The sequence below is a fragment of the Rhinatrema bivittatum genome, chromosome 6 (genome assembly GCF_901001135.1).
Source record: "Rhinatrema bivittatum chromosome 6, aRhiBiv1.1, whole genome shotgun sequence".
NCBI classification, from domain to species: domain Eukaryota; kingdom Metazoa; phylum Chordata; class Amphibia; order Gymnophiona; family Rhinatrematidae; genus Rhinatrema; species Rhinatrema bivittatum.
In genome coordinates this window covers 127,642,800-127,659,617 of record NC_042620.1, presented here as the reverse complement: position 1 = coordinate 127,659,617, position 16,818 = coordinate 127,642,800, and the positions used below count along the sequence as shown (strand labels likewise).

Sequence of the window (16,818 nt, the reverse complement as noted above, 5' to 3'; positions counted from 1 at the left end):
TCTTATGAATTTTTGTCAGCACCTTAAACTGAACACTTTTATGAACTGGAAGCTAGTGCAAGCTCTTTAATACAAGTGTAATACTATTTCAACATTTTATACCTGTGATGATTATGCTGTGGTATTGAGTGCTAATCGCAACACTTGTATTAATGTTTTAGGGAGCCCTATGTACACTATGTTACAATAATCTAAAGCGATAGTACCAATGCTTGTACCACCTGCCTAAAATCCTCTCTAGATATATATACAACCTTAGTTATCGAGCCACTCTGAGCTTAGAAAACACAGCTCTAGCCATTCCTTGTTCCGACTCCCAGTACACTATTTGGACCAGGTTCAGATTTAGGGATGGACAATGTAAGCAACTGCCTCCAGTATCAAATTTTGATAGGCGCTGTGGTGTGTTACCACTGCTGCCATATCACCATCCAGGCCTGCCCCTACTGCCCTGCTTGCCATGTAGATCAGTGGCAGTCCTGCCCCTGTAGCAGCAACCACTCCAAAAGGAAAATTTGCCTCGAGGCCCGTGAGCGGCCCATCCTCATATGCTCAAAGGCCCTGCCCCTTCACATGATTTTCCATGGTAACAAGAAGCCTGTGCAAGAGGAGGGAATGAGGCTGCAGCAGGACTACTCGCAGGCCCCAACCAGAATTTTCCTTTAGGGGTTGTTGCTGCTGCTGCAGGGCTGGGGGACTCAAAGGTGGCGGTGGATGGCTAGAAAAGGGAGGATCTAGGTAGGAGCAATCCAGAGTGGAGGGCCCTTCTCCTGTGGTACTTCCAATGCTTTTGAAGGGGAGACCCGATCTTTTCTGGGGAGACCCCTCCCCTGTTGCTTAAGGGGCCCATAATTTTAATCCAGCCCTGTTCAGACCACCCACCCTCTTTTCTTTTTAATACAGGGTACCTGGATAAGTCAAAGTTGTGAGCTTGCGCTCAGTATTATGCTTACAGAAAGCCCGATGCAATGAGTATTCAGGTGGAATGCAAATGGTAACAGCTCTGCAGCATAGAACTAGGGTTTAAGAAACAGAAACACCCTTTGCACTCTTTGTTTAATGGTCAATGTTTAAAAAGTACACACAGCAAGTGGAAATCATTTAAAGTCTCACTGTTAAACCATTATTAAAAAATATATTTAAGCCATTCTTCTGCAATTCCCATAGGCACAGAGAGCAGCCATGTGAGAAATACAGATTCACCGATGACCTCAGGCTCACTGGATCCCTTTGGTCCATATTGGTTATGATGCCAGAAATGACATCACACACCAGATGAGCCAATTGGCATTAAGTCCATGTATGACACAGATGCACAAACAGCAGCTCCCTAATATTTCTGGAAAGCTGCATAGTGCTTTTGAAACAATGCGCACTATACATAAGGAACAGCATCCTTTTAAGTAAATTCGGTACAGAACATGATTTGATTGTAACCAGATATAAGGATTTAATTTGAGGCTGTAGTTGTAGAAAAGATAACTGTTATTACACATTTTACTGTCCACTTGGATAACACTTTAGCCCTGCAGGGATATCTGCCTACTGTCTTACCAATAGCTTTGTCTAAGAAATGGCTAATTCATTATCCCCAGCTGGTAGCCAGAATCACCATTACATCTAAGTGGAAATGTATGTGCCTCCCTAAACTCTCAGACTGGTAGTCCAAGTCCTGGAATATTTAGGTAACAGAACATAATACCTGTAAGATTAGTGATAAAAGCCATCTCTTCCAAGAGATTTGGTCACATTTAATGGAGAAACTAGTTAGTGCTATCATAGTTCATACATAGGTTTGCTAAGGCCTTGCAGGCTGGCTTTTGTTGCTTCTGTATATCACATACTGTATTACTTTTGTATTCATATTTTGTGACGATATCGTCCACCATCCCTATGTGTTTGCTAATCTTATTTTCATATCTGTGTAGTTTGCTGCATTTGCATTTTTGTTGTTTACCATTTATCAACCTTTTCCTGCCTTTTGTTGTTTAATTTTGTTAAACTAAAAATCGAAAACATATTTCTTTCAAACTATGGATGTAATTAAACACAGCAATATAGTACTGGAAATGGAAAACGACATTTGGCCATTATACTAAGCCTTTCTGGCCTGGTCTAGGCATTCACTGCTTATGTCATTAATGACTGACAGATTAAAGATAAAACCTTGTTGCTCCTGGTCTATTGCAACATGTGTCACAGATAAGAAGCCGAGATAAACAGAGTCTGATGAACAAAGGAGCAAAGTGCTTCAGTGTTAATGACAGTATATTTTGTTTTTCATACTTTCAAACATGCTGTCTGTATGCAGCCCCTTTGTTCCACATGTGGAGGCTGGGCTTCTGTGGTAGAGTTTTAGTGCCCTTATTAACACTGAATTTGAATTTTAAAATCATCTGAAATGATAAATAGCTAAAAACAGGATCTGAATGGAAAGAAAGAATACTCTAATATTAAGGAAAACATAGAATATACAAATTAACTATTATTTAAATAAAGGAAACATTATTAATTTTTCCTTTGCAGAGAGAGCTATATGTTATGTAAGCAATAGCCAAAGATGTGAATTTCTTACCTATTCTTTGTGTGGAAATAGTAAAACAATTAAAATATAAATATATAAAGTGATGCCTTTTTATTTCACTAAATAGATTTCTTGACTGGCTTTGGAGAATTTCACTCCTTTCATCATGCCAAAACCTGAAGGGAGTGTCAGTGTAGTTTGCGAAAGCTAGTCAAGAAATGTAGTAATTGTTATGATTGTCCAATCTGGAAGTGGATCCTTAGGCCGAGCGTCGCTGAGAGACGAACGGGAGGCAGAACTCGATGGTATCGAAGAGTCTTCACCTGGAAACCCGTGACCCCTCCAGAGGAGCTGTAGAGGCCCGGGTTGCTAGGACTTAGGAGTCTTCGCCCTGGAAGCCTGAGATCCCCCCAGGAGGAGCCTGTAGAGACCCGGACCGCTGGGACTTAGGTGAAAACCGAAGGATCCAAGAAGAAATACGAACCGGAGTATGGGCAGGCAGCGAACCGGGAGAACGATGACACAGACCGGATTCAGGGCAGGCGGTAATTAGGCAGAGTAGAGGTCACGAACTGAAGTCAAGGCAGGCGGCAAGCAGGCAGAGTAGAGGTCACGAACTGAAGTCAAGGCAGGCGGCAAGCAGGCAGAGTAGTGGTCAGGCAGGCAGAGATCAAGAACCAGGCAGGCAGGTGAGACCAGAGTCAGGCAGGCAGAGATCAGGAACCAGGCAGGCAGGTGAAACCAGAGTCAGGCAGGCAGAGATCAGGAACCAGGCAGGCAGGCGAAACCAGAGTCAGGCAGGCAGAGATCAGGAACCAGGCAAGCAAAGAGCAGGAATCAGACGATCCGACGGCAACTAGCACTCCGAAGAGAGACCTCGTTGCAAGGCAAGTTGAAGCTCAAAAGTCCCGGTTTAAATCCCCTGCTCAGCATCTGACATCAGCGGAGGCGTGTCTGCACATCCGGGTGCAGACGCCTCAAAACGCGGCTCCTCGCACTCGCGCGTTCCCCCATCGAGGGGAGGAGTCACTGGCGCCGCTGCCATGCGGCCCTAGAGGCCAGAAACCCGGTGGTTCGCGGCGCCGCGGAGCCAGGTAAGAGCCCGGTCACTAGGTTAGTGACCAGGATTGTAACAGTAATTTAGTCTAATAGAAAGTATATATGTACAGTTTTTTGAAATTTTTTTCTGTGCATTGAAGTAATCTAACATGGCAACTGCACTACTTAACCTATCAAAGGATTTTCTGCTTCTGAATCCGAAAAAAAGATTAAAAAACAAAAGAAGTAATGGAAGAAAAAAACTGTAAAGGCATTTCCAATAGATGGAGATTGAAAGAAGATGTGAAAATCCAATACCCCCATCAAACTTTGAAAAGCCAGAAAATCAGTTCTGCATATTGAGGATTAATAATATTTGAGAAATATAAGAAAATCTCTGATATATTTAAATCTTAAACTGACATTTTGACTGTCCTGTTGAATTTCTGCTGTATAATTTTCCTTCCTCTTTTCTAAGTGCCTTCTTTCAATTGTAGACTATTTGAGAACTTTCATTGCCTAATCTGCCCTTCCCCACCCTCTCCTCTTCCCTCTACTCCTTCCTCTGCATTTTGTTGTACAGATTGCTTCTAGGGCAAAGATTTTCCTGCTGTTTGACATATTTAGGTAAAGTGTTTTTTACCTTCAATCAAACTCCACCTCATATCCTAGCTCTGAGACTTAACATCTTATTTCCTGTTCTCCCCCAAGTTCTCAGTTTAATCCTATCTCAATCATGGCCTTGCTGTCTTATCCAAGGTCTCATTTATTTTCCATCATGTGGCCTGTCTGTCTATATTGACTAGATTGTAAGTTCCAAAGAGTAAGGGCTGTCAATTACATGTTTGTTCAGCACTGTGTACATCTGGCATGCGCTATACAAATAATGATGATAATGATAATAATAAACTCATTTGGTCCAACAAATCTACACCAAAACTTGAATCTGCTTGGGTCCAAACACCTGGTATTCAACAAGATAGCATCCAAATTCCTAGAATTCTACTAAGTGAAAAATAAAGGAAAGCAGAGGAAGAAGGGGCAAGAAAGGCAGAGTCTCAATGGGAACAGAGAACGTTGATAATATGAGGGGGAAAAGAAAATTAGTGTTAATAAGGAAGAGCGATGTTTTTCAAGCAGGTCCTGAAGTATCCCATGACTTGTCTAGCTTTTAGAATATCCACAATGACTATGCAATATCTGCAAACAATGGGAGAATTTATGAAAATCTGTCTCATGCATATTCATTATAGATATCCTGAAAACCAGACTAGTTAAGGTGGACTCCAGGACCAATTTGAAAAACATATAATAGAGGAGAACCATACATCCCATCTCTAAGAAGATTCACTATGGTGATGATATCTTGGATGACCTATTGAAGAAGATGAATCTGATCTTCATATCTGCAAGAGAAACCAATAATGGCAGGGCTTGGATATTTATTTTAATCTAGGCCCATAGAAGTGACATGGAGAAAGAAAGAATGACAAAAGCATATCTGAAAGGACCTGAGCACAAGAGTGTAGCCATATGGATCTGGAGTCAGAAGTATGCCCATTGCACAGGAGAATATAGAATCTGGGGCATACTTGAAAGGACTCTAGGCTGTTGTATGCTACAGCTGTTAAATGTAATCACAGTTTACTTTTATTACATACCTAATATGCTTGCAGGAAATGTCATATTCCTAGGAATAGGCTATAATCATGGGAAATGAAATATCTGAATCCAAAACCAATTTTTGACTTTATGCCGAAAACCAAAAACCCACATCAAAACAAAAAATAAGATTGAGACAAAACCAAAACCAAAATCTAACCAGTATGCCCTACTTCCATTTTTAATTAGCCTTGGTTCTATCAGAAGAGAGGGTTATTAGATCTTACTGATATTTGTGTGTTTGTGCATCCTCTAATCTCACATAATTACTTGGAAACAGCTAGGACTACAATATTCAAACCTTGGGGAGTTGTAGAACTTGGAAGGAGACAAATTTTGCATTTTTAAGGTTCTAGAGTTATTAGTTAAGAGGTATTTTTAGTCAACAAATGTATACATGGCACATTGAGCTCTGCATAGCAGCAAGCTACCGGAGCAACTTCACAATCTAAACCGAGGAGTAGATAAAATGGAGACTATTTAGAATGTTGATCCTTCTATTTATTACACTATGAGCCTTATTACAAGTATGTACAAATCCTATGAATGCACAAACTATTACCATACTGTTACTTCAGGCTTCTGATTTTAGGTTTTAACTGACACACTCAATAAAACACCCCCCCCCCCCCATACAAAAAGAATAAAATATATTAGTAGAGAAGCACTGGGAAAAAAACCACTTCCCCTAGAACTTCCCCTAGAACTCTTTCACCCATCCTTTGCCTACCCTGATCCTCTGCTTTTCAATATATATATAAATGATCTGGAAAGGAATACGACGAGTGAGGTTATCAAATTTGCGGATGATACAAAATTATTCAGAGTAGTTAAATCACAAGCAGACTGTGATACATTACAGGAGGACCTTGCAAGACTGGAAGATTGGGCATCCAAATGGCAGATGAAATTTAATGTGGAAAGATATAGTTGCGATGGAGAAGGTACAGAGAAGGGCAACCAAAATGATAAAGGGGATGGAACAGCTCCCCTATGAGGAAAGGCTGAAGAGGTTAGGGCTGTTCAGCTTGGAGAAGAGAAAGCTGAGGGGGGATATGATAGAGGTCTTTAAGATCATGAGAGGTCTTGAACGAGTAGATGTGACTAGGTTATTTACACTTTCAAATAATAGAAGGACTAGGGGGCATTCCATGAAGTTAGCAAGTAGCACATTTAAGACTAATCGGAGAAAATTCTTTTTCACTCAACGCACAATAAAGCTCTGGAATTTGTTGCTAGAGTATGTGGTTAGTACAGTTAGTGTAGCTGGGTTCAAATAGGTTTGGATAAGTTCTTGGAGGTGAAGTCCATTAATGGCTATTAATCAATTATACTTAGGGAATAGCCACTGCTATTAATTGCATCAGTAGTATGGGATCCTCTTGGTGTTTGGGTTATTGCCAGGTTCTTATGGCCTGGTTTTGGCCTCTGTTGGAAACAGGATGCTGGACCTGATGGACCCTTGGTTTGACCCAGCATGGCAATTTCTTATGTTTCTTATGTTTCCATACTAATGACTCCTTAGATGCACAAATGTACGTATTTGATGAAATTGGAAAAGGTATCCAGCAATAATACCTGCGCTGTACTGAAAACACCTACAAACACTGACTTTTTGTTCCCCCCAAAGAACCCCTAATTACCTGGAAAATAAACATCTAACTTTACATTTTAAAAGCACCTAAAATAAGAAGCCCTATATATTTTAAACCTCAATGTGAAAAGATATAAATGATAGAAGGTTTAAGCCACAGTGGTGACCTAGAAAACCATTTGTTCACTGTTCATAATTAAGGGGCTAATGTATTAAAATGTGGTAATATCTTTCAACACGGAAATACTTTGTGCTACATACTAAACATTTTCCATAACTGCTACATTGTGATAAACGGCTATGGCACAGCTACAATTTTATTGTGGTCACCTACGCAAATATAGTCATAGGTGCACATACAGGTAGATTTTCAAAGCTTTGCTCATGCAAAAACGGCCCCATACACACGTATGTGGGCCGCACGCAAGCAACGTGAATTTTAAGAAGCGAGGGCGTATGCGTGTCAAGAATAAGGAGGCAGAAAACGAGCGGGGCCAAGACTTATGCATATAACCCCCAAATTTTAGGATGCAGAACATGGCAATGAAGGCCGTGTTACCTGCATAACCTTACTACTGCTCCTGAAGAGATGCAAGTCTGGAGATTTTGGGCAAGAGGATCCTAAACACTAGAGAAGGAGGGATGGAGGGAAGGAGGGAGGGAGGGGGAGAGAGAGAGAGAGAGAATCTGACATGCTATATATCTCCCTCTGTAAGAGGGGCATTTTCAACTTAGGGTGGGTTGGGGGGGGAGGATTACATTAGTCTGCCTAGGATACAAGTGTCTGTAGACCCTTGAAACACTGTCCCCAAAAAAATCCACCCTGAAGAGTGAAGGCTCTTAACCCAGGACCATCACTGCAACGATCTGGCTAGGTACATTGGAGGAGGGGGGAGGTATTTTAAATTAGGGGAAAATCCCCAGACAGTTGTGCATGAAGGCTTATAGTGACAGATCCCAGCCCTGGTTCCAATTGAGCTGGAGGTTCAAAGGAGCAGGAAGAAGCTATTTAGGCATTCACACCCTATGTAGCAAAGTGTGGCATTAAATTCATATTGCAGCAGGTATAACAGTCCACGTGTGAAAGGAAGACTTCATTAATATGAAGCATCTGCTGGTGTTCTGGGAGAGGCAGCAGCACAGGTGATAGGAAAAAAGATTGAGAGAAAGGGGAAGGAGTAAGAAAGAGAAAAGGTGAAAAAAAAGAGAGGAGGGGAGAATGAAGGTTCATTAAAGGAGAGAGGAAGAGAGCCCACAGGAAATACCACTGCAGACAGAGGAAGCCAAGCATACATTCAGTTGTGAGGCAGGTTTTCTATGCATTTAAATGCATAGAAATACCACTGCAGAGGAAGCCAAGCATACATTCAGTTGTGAGGCAGGTTTTCTATGCATTTAAATGCATAGAAATACCACTGCAGAGGAAGCCAAGCATACATTCAGTTGTGAGGCAGGTTTTCTATGCATTTAAATGCATAGAAATACCACTGCAGAGGAAGCCAAGCATACATTCAGTTGTGAGGCAGGTTTTCTATGCATTTAAATGCTGTACTGTGTATTTGACCTCTTCCTGTCGCAGCTCGTCCTTCTGCATTTCTTCCAGGGAACAGATCTGGATGGAGCATGCCCCCTTCCACTGATCTTGTTTAGATGAGCCAGTAGCTTAGAAACAGTCTGCTAATGCAGTAACTTGCAGTCCCTGTATGTTTTCATGCACTGGCCCACAGTATGCAGAATACTCACAGACTGCAGATGGACATGGCCATCTCCATTCACGTTGTGTCCTGTCCTTTGCCAACAGGGATCTCATGCTGGACTCTTCCCCAAGGTATGGAGAAGAGTGACCCAGGACCTACAAGAGAAGAAGCTCAGACTCCTCATTATTGAAAAGGATATTGCAAATCCAAAATCTGGACAGCAGAATCCTTGTGATGCTTACTGCCCGCGAAACGCTAAATATCTAGTGATTCGGAATTATGAGAGAGCTTCCTTCCTTCCTGTTATCTCATCCCTCCTTTCTAACTCCTCTTCTATCCTTTTTTACACCTCCTCTCTCCTCTGCTCTCCACCTCTTCTTTTCCTCCTCCTCTGTCACCTCTTTCACAACCTCCTCCTCCTCGTCCCTCCGGCAGCTCTCCTCTATATTTTAGCAGCAGTGGTTTTGAAGGCCAGATTTTTACATTTGTCCTGAATGCAGAGCCATCCTTCAGGTGCTGGTGGTGGTTGTAATGGTAGTGGGGGAAGGGGGCAATCAGGTTGACAAATGAAAGATTAGTAGGATCTAACAGAAGAAAAAAATGCACATCTTCTGCAAAGCAAAAATAGGTGGCAAAACTATCAGAAGGTAAATAAAATGATTAAAAACGAAGGTAATTTGAATTCTTGAAAACTGAAAAAAATAATTATTATAAAGAATGTGATAAATAACATTAAGTTCTATAAAAAGAAAGTAAAAAGTTGTGAGAAGGGCAAAAGTCAAAGAAAAATTAGCAACAGATGGTATAAACAATCCTGAAGGAATTTCTTGCTGAACAGCTAATGCACCCCAGGGTCTTATTTAAATGAAATGAAACACAGGACGGTTTAATGTTAAGCAAATACTTAACATTTTTTTTTACATGAAATGAAGGTGGATATAAAAGAAGGTCAGGTTGGTTTAATGCCTCTCAGCGAGTTTACAAAAAGTTGTTTTGAGACCAGAAGATGCTCTGAAATCTCCCTTTTCATCTGCCTGCTCATAGTTCATATTTTCTTGCAAATTATGATTGTTTCCTGTAACTCTTATGTCCCTCCTTCATGCAGCTACAGAACAGGATAGATTGGTATGATTTTAATCATCATTAAGGGACTCAGCGTTCTAATTAATCACTTTTTTTGCCCCTTAAAACACTGCACAATGAAAACAGGTTGTAAAGCTCAAGCTGGCTGCTCCCTGGTGTTTATGTTGTACATGCGTTGGCAATGATGTTATGGGGAGAGCCCCTGATTATCTAACTGTAGAGATAAGAATGGATGGCTAATAGTGGGAACTGGAAATGAATTTCATCTTTATCTATTGATTTTAAAAGAGACCAAATAGGAGAAAAACACTGATGCAGATGAATACAACTGAGTAGAAGGAGGTAAGTCTGGATAAAGCCCTGCTGTGTAACTGCAGGGGGAGACAACTGTATTCTCAAACCACAACATATGTTGCATCTCCACTAGTGCTGATGCAGCCGACTTGGGTCTGGAATGCATGACTCAAGTAGTGGTCAGCGAACACTGGCAACAATGAGTAAAACGCATAAGAAGATGGGCTGAGGCTCACTTTATTTTAGGTGAAAAGGAAAAAAAAAAAGATAAATATGGAAAAAATTTCTGAATTTGTGTTAAAAATAAACCATTAAGCTTAGATGTTAAAACCTAAAAAAGACAACATTCCTTTACAGGAGAAACACCAAGAATAGGGAAGCCCAGCTTGAGCTGAGCAAGTCACTTTCCCTGGGCAGAGAAGAAGGGGGGATAGGTTTGACTGACTATAGGTTATTTATTTATTTATTACAAGGACCTATTACGCACTCTTCTATCGTATTACTCAGAGTGAGAGACCAGGTGTGTAGTAACTCACATTCACATGATAGAAGAGAAAATAGCTAGGTCACGGATAAAGGAGCTTTGCAGGCCTTAAGAGGGAATATCAGACTGGGGAGCAGCGCGAGGAGTGGCCCAGTTCATATAAGATAAAATATATATAGTCACAGAGAATAGGAGGGGACAAAGGCTGGATTTGTAGGGTGGAACAATAGAAGGGTGATGCATATGTTACTGTCCATATAAACATTGTGTAATGCATAGTATGGTGTGGTACAACTTATACAGAACAAGATGATATTATGTAGTACGTTAGTTGTACTCTTCATATGCAATGAGATAGAGCTGGGATCAGTTGGTGAAAGAGCCAGGTTTTGACTGTGTGACGGAGTGACAGCATGTGGATGGCCAATCTGACCTCTGTTTGAAGAGAGTTCCACAGTCTAGGGAGGAATAGGGAGAAGGCGCACTTGAGGTCTTCAACCAGCCTGCATCTTTGGGGCAGGGAGTTAAAGGAGAGAGCTGCATAGGTATGGCCTCTATCCTATACTGTAAGTAGGGCAATGAACCCCAATAAAACACCCCAGTGCGAAAAAAAATAAAATAGGTGTTAATTAGATAAATACCAGAAAAACGCTACTTCTCCGGAACTCGCTCACTCCTCTTTTGCCTACTCTGGATCCTACACGTTGGTTTTGTACCTTTTCTATACTACTGACTCCTTAGCTGCACACATGTATGTATTTGATTCAACCAGAAAAGGTATCCAACAATACAGTACCTATGCTGCGAAAAAAACGATAAGCCTCAATTTTTGGTACCTCCAAAGAACCTCTAATTAGCTGGAAAATAAATTCCTAAATTTACAATTTATGAACACCTAAAATCAGAAGCCCTAGTTATAAGGCAGGGGCGCACATGGAAATCATCTCTCTCTCTGGTACAGGGTGGTATATTTTTGACAATCTTTCAAAGGAAACTGCATCTTTTGAGCACTAAGCAAGATTACTAGTTACAATTTTACTATTGAGTTATTGGTTTTATTGCTTTCTTCTTCCCCTGCAAGCCTCCTTAATCCCTAGGAGCAGCAATATTCAGAATGGTGTCACAAATTGCCTCCCAAGTGGGCAGATGAACTAAAGGAATTAATCTATTTTGGATTCATGAAGGCTTTTCTCCTAATCTGTCAGGGGTATTATTAGGTAGTTAAAGACCCAGGGCTCAGGCCCATAAGTGCTTACACTCCTACTACTCCCCCAAATTTTGTATCTTGTTATGGGCATTAAATTAATATGGCAAGTAATAAGTTTCCAAAATAAACAAACTCAACAGTCATGATAAGCTCCCACCTCCAGAACAATCCTGGAAAAACACATAATTGGATATCACACTTTTAAATATTAAAGTTAATACCATACAAATTTGTGTCACCTCGGTATCAGCATCACAAAGTCCCTCTGCTATCAGGCACATTGTAAAGCAATACAAAACTGTGCAACCAATGCACTCAGACCCTATAGAGTAAACCTCCCATAGCAGATCATCAATACTTGCTAGATTCGAACACCAATAATTCTACCCATGAAAAATTGGCACTGTAAATATTACACCAGGGACTAGAGCATGATACACCTTCTATAAATAAAACAAGCTGGATTGCTATAGATTCCTATACAGAAACTACAGACTAGCAGAATACCTCATCTCATTCACACATATACAACACAGACAATTCAGAATACCTAACTACAAATTAAAAATCAGAAATGTGTAAGCAAAACTTGAAATAGAAACCCTGAGAAGTCAGATTCTGCATGCAGTGTAACACTGAAGAAAGAGGAACAGATATGTATTTTCTTTTATCCTGGGTAAAAATATAAAGATATAAGAGGTGCACATTCCAAAGCTGATATATTCCAGTTGCTGAAATGAACATAAAATTCATTATTTTTTTTCTGATCACATTGGTCCCAGTCCCTTTACGTCTTTGCTTTGTCTCTCTTCTCTTAACTTCCAGGGTCTCCTTTCTATTTCTTGATTTTTCTCTCTCCTCTCCTCTCTTCTTCCTGTCTCTGACATTGATCTTTCCCTTTTATCTCTTTTCTGCCCTATTCATGCCGAGCTAGATTTCATTTCTCCCCCTTTCTCATTCTCAAGTCCTCAATCTCCTTTTTGTCCCCTCACCTACATATCATCTTTCCATTTCCCATCCCAGCTCATATCCCCGCTTTCTCACTCCCTTCACAGTTCTCCCATTTTCCCCTCTGTTCTCACTCCTTAGCTTGTTTCTCATCTATCTTTCACTCTCTCCCTATTCCCCATTTCCACCCTTGGTACTCATCCTCTCCTCAGCCCCAACTACTATCTTCTGCCTCTCAATCCCTCATTAGCCCCTGCTTCTTGTTTCACTTATCCTCTTCCCTGCCTCCAGCCCATTTCTTTTTGCTTTTATCCCCTACCCAATCTACCATTATTCCTCTTTCATCTCCTCTCCTTCCCATTTTCATTCTTCACAGGCCATCCTTTCTATTTGTCTCTCACACCACACCTCCCATACCATATCCCCTTTCCATTGCCTCTCACCCACTCCTCAGCCCTCCAGATCTTTCAAACGATATCTCAACACCTTCATATCCTTTAGCGCCTCCTTCTCATACTCTTATCTCACATTCACATTTCATCTCATACCTACCCCCACCCAATTGCTGAGTTCCTGCTGACCCACCAACCTCTTTTCAGTCTCCAAATCACCATTCTCCCTATCCATCCTAGAGTCTTTACTCTGCCCTCACCCAATATTTGAGTTCCTGCTCTCCCCTTAATCCCCAGTTCCCCATTCTCCCACACAATCTCTGAGTGCCTGCTCTCTCTTTCCATCCCCGAGTTCCCCACCCAATCTTGGATTCCCAATTCTCTGCACCCAGTCTAGGAGGCCCCCATTCTCTTCTTCACATTCCCACAAATCTGGGGTCCCTGATCTCTCTCTTCTTCTCCTTCTGACTAACCTCTCACACCCATTGCCCTTCCCCATCTGGGAATCCTCACTCTTCTCAACTCTTCCCTACTCTCACCCACACCAAACCACTATTACAATAGAGACCCTGCTCTTCCCTCTCAGAGCTTGAAGTTTGCACCTGCTTCTTATTTTGCCCCTGGTATGCCTTTATGTCCTTCACCTCCACCCATCCATGTCCTGGCCTGGCACTGTACAGCTTTTTCCTGTGGCCATTGAATCCTCTTCACATCCTGTTGCAGCTAGTGTGGTTCAAACAGCACTGCTGAATGAAATGTGCAGTGCTCTCTGCGGAGCCCCATGTGGTTCAAACAGTGCTGCTGTATGAACTGCATGGACACAACAGGAAGTGGAGTCAGCAGATGTAAGTAGAAGCTGAAACAGGAAGAAGCTAATGCAATGGGTCAGGACTCAGATGGGGAAAAGTGAGGAGGAGAAGAAAGGCAGGCGAAGAGCAGGAGGAAGCATCAAACTCCTGGAGGGGATTGCACCTCGAAATAGACTTGTCACAGGCTCCATGCCTATGGTTAACGGTGCTCCTGCATATTGTGCGCATGGAAAAGAGCTGGTGAATCAGTCCCTTTGTGTCTATGGGGACCATGCTTAGTGCATCTGGCCCATGGACTGGCACCTGATTAGTTCATGCAGCGTATGCAATGTGATTTACTAAATGTCATCATAGCCAACAAGGACCACCTTGCCAACAAAGCTTTTTCTAAGTCGGTGGAGGAAATTGAGAACAAATCAACCAAAAAAAACCAAAACCAATAAATGTTTAGCTGATACAGTGTGATTGTTGCTACTTGGAGTGTGTACTTTTGAAATATTGTACAAAGGGCATAGCTTGCTTTAATTCAGATTTATTTTCTCCTAAAGTATTGTTACTCTGTGTTCTCCGCTGGAATATTGTTTGCTCAGTGGTCTCTGCAGCACTGCAGCAACTATAATCCCTACAGATGGGAGGGCAATTTTGAGCTTTCTGGACAGCTTGTGTTGAAGAGAAAAGAAGCTGTATTATGAGGAAGAAAACTGTTATTAAAAAGTAAATAAAAAAAAAAAAGAATAACAAATTGTATTCTGAGGATGTGAGAATTCAGAGCTAAAGGAAGTGAATATAGAAGATAAAGTGAATGTAGAAGATAAAGGCAAAGAACAGAGCATTTGAGAGTTTTCTAAACTAGTTTTAAAGTTAATCAGGACCTAATTAGAAGTTACTTAGTTCTCCTACCCTATTCCCTGTAAGTAGAAGCAGATTATTTGGGCTTTTGAAGTTTTTTCCTCAGTTTACATTTTAAATAATCACAGAGTCTCAGCGTGTGAGATCATTGGGTTGCAATGTGAATGCTGCGATGTCCAGATGTTAACCGTTACAGTGCAGCATCAAGCATAATGAGTAGGAAGGAACTGAAATGGAAACAAATCTTTAAAACATGCTGTGCAGAAAACCAATTTTTAGCCTGTTCAAAGACTTTTTCTGGTGACGAGCACTGGGAAAAATGATTGGGCTGGTTTGGTTTCATAAATGGGCCCATTAGTTGTTGCTCATACAGCAATATTGTAAAACAGGAACATTTACAAATCGTGAACTGCACAAGCAAAACACTATTGCACGTAAGTAAATGTAATATCATTTTAAAACATGCCCATTGTAGTTACTCAAACTTCAGACTGAGGAGCTCTTTGGTGCTGTACCATTGTATTGAGTCAATGCACAAATGCAAATATTTCTTCCTGTCTTAGGAGAATTATTTTCTAACTTACATCCGTTCCCTCTAGTAACAGAAATGTATTATGTCACATTAGAGTCTTGTATTTTGGATTGAGACATAAATGCCCAATGTCTTTGCTCTAATGGAATAATTTCAAGGAACTGAGATGCAAGTGCTGTATGGTAGTAACCCTTACCTGACGTTTATTTTTTCCCCTCATTTTGTGTGGGGCAAGGCAGCAGTAGGAGCTGCAACCCTCCATCTAAACTCACCCAACTGTAACTGGTCACATGTCCCATTCGGGTTATCTCCAATTCTGCATTTGAAAATTGCGCCCGGGGTGATAACCGACTCATTTGCAGGCCAGTTTGATTTGGGAGCGCCAACAACAAGCCTGGAACAAGACAAAATCTAAATCAACCTCTTCCAGGTGACTGTAAGAGCAAAGACCTCCCTGAGGTTTATTAGGTCATCTTATGGCTTCCATCATCCACTGGATATTATTCGAAACTGGAACTTGTGAAGTGCAGTGTGAAAGCTGCCTTTAAACTTCATTTCAATGAAATCAGTACAAGTAAGTATTCTTCTAACACTTCAATCAAAGTATTATATAGTGAATCCTGTGAATGCATTAAAACATGCCAAAAATAACCAAATAAAATGATTTATTAAGACTTAAACTTACCATCTGTGATCCCCATGGCTGTGAAGAAGAACTGAATATCCAAATAATGACCCGTTGAATCCTTTGAAAATGAGGGGACTCCCTACATCTATGTTATAAGCCTCTGTATTCCTGATTAGACCGTACAGAAGTATTACACTCCAGATGTTAGCCCTCTTCAGAACCTTTAGAAGCTTTTCCCAGTCCATGATTAGCAATGAATTTGAGCTGATGGTATGGTATGTGCACGAAAAACTGAAGTTTGTCCAGATTCTGCAGGCAGAAACAAAAAAACAGAGAATCAGGAAAGTTATCTTGCTTGTAAGAGAGCAGCCGGTCACTCTGACATCAAGTAAAAAAAGCTGCAGGAGGACTAGGATTTTATTGCTCTGTGCTCAGTGCCTTCCTTCTTTCTCTCTGCTTTTCAGCTACTGCCTGAAGGAGTTCTTTTTGGTCCTTAAAGTGCTTCAGTGTTTCTGTTGTTCTCCTTCTCCCTGCTTCAGTGTAAGTAATGTCAGCAGGGAGAGAGGAGGGTAATGGGAAGGAAGTGCTTCTAGGCAGATTTCATTCAGGACAAGCCTAAATGAACCACTCCCTCTGCCTCTTTTGCTACTGCTGCTGCTGTTCCCACCCAGCTATCAGTGCCCCAGCCTTCACTTCTGCTAGGGTAGTCCCTGAAGTTGTCGTTTCTACGGCAGTCCCTCCGAGAGTGTCCTTCCCTGTGGTTCTTCTGGCTATTGAGATCTTGCAGTAATGTTTTTGCTCCTGAGTCTTTGGCTTATGCCTATGCCACTGCTCCTTGGACCCATCAGTGCCAGCTGTGGTCCCTCTGGCTTCCATGGTCGGGACGGACTTTACCAATAGCAATATTTTTTTGCCCTGGACAGGGTTTGACAAGAAGCAACACAGTGGTCACTTTGGGTGCAGAAGCTGTAGTGGAATTCTGATTCCTACCATGCAGTCACAGTTATGATATCTGTAGCCGGCATTTGCCTCACCCATAAATATAAAGTCAGATTCCTCATTTCAGGGTGACAGTTA

General features: G+C 41.4%; 1 protein-coding gene across 1 annotated transcript in view; it reads right to left on the bottom strand.

Moving 5' to 3' along the window:
• Nucleotides 1–16,280, bottom strand: part of ITGA4 (integrin subunit alpha 4) — a 171,454-nt gene extending 155,174 nt beyond the window's left edge. Inside the window, exons 1-2 of the mRNA XM_029605917.1 lie at nt 15,799–16,280; nt 15,386–15,507 (exon numbers count right to left, since the gene is read on the bottom strand). Of these exons, the coding sequence (XP_029461777.1) occupies nt 15,386–15,507; nt 15,799–15,986 (310 nt within the window). The 5' untranslated portion in view covers nt 15,987–16,280. The remainder of the gene's footprint in view (nt 1–15,385; nt 15,508–15,798) is intronic.
• Nucleotides 16,281–16,818: the final 538 nt, after the last annotated feature.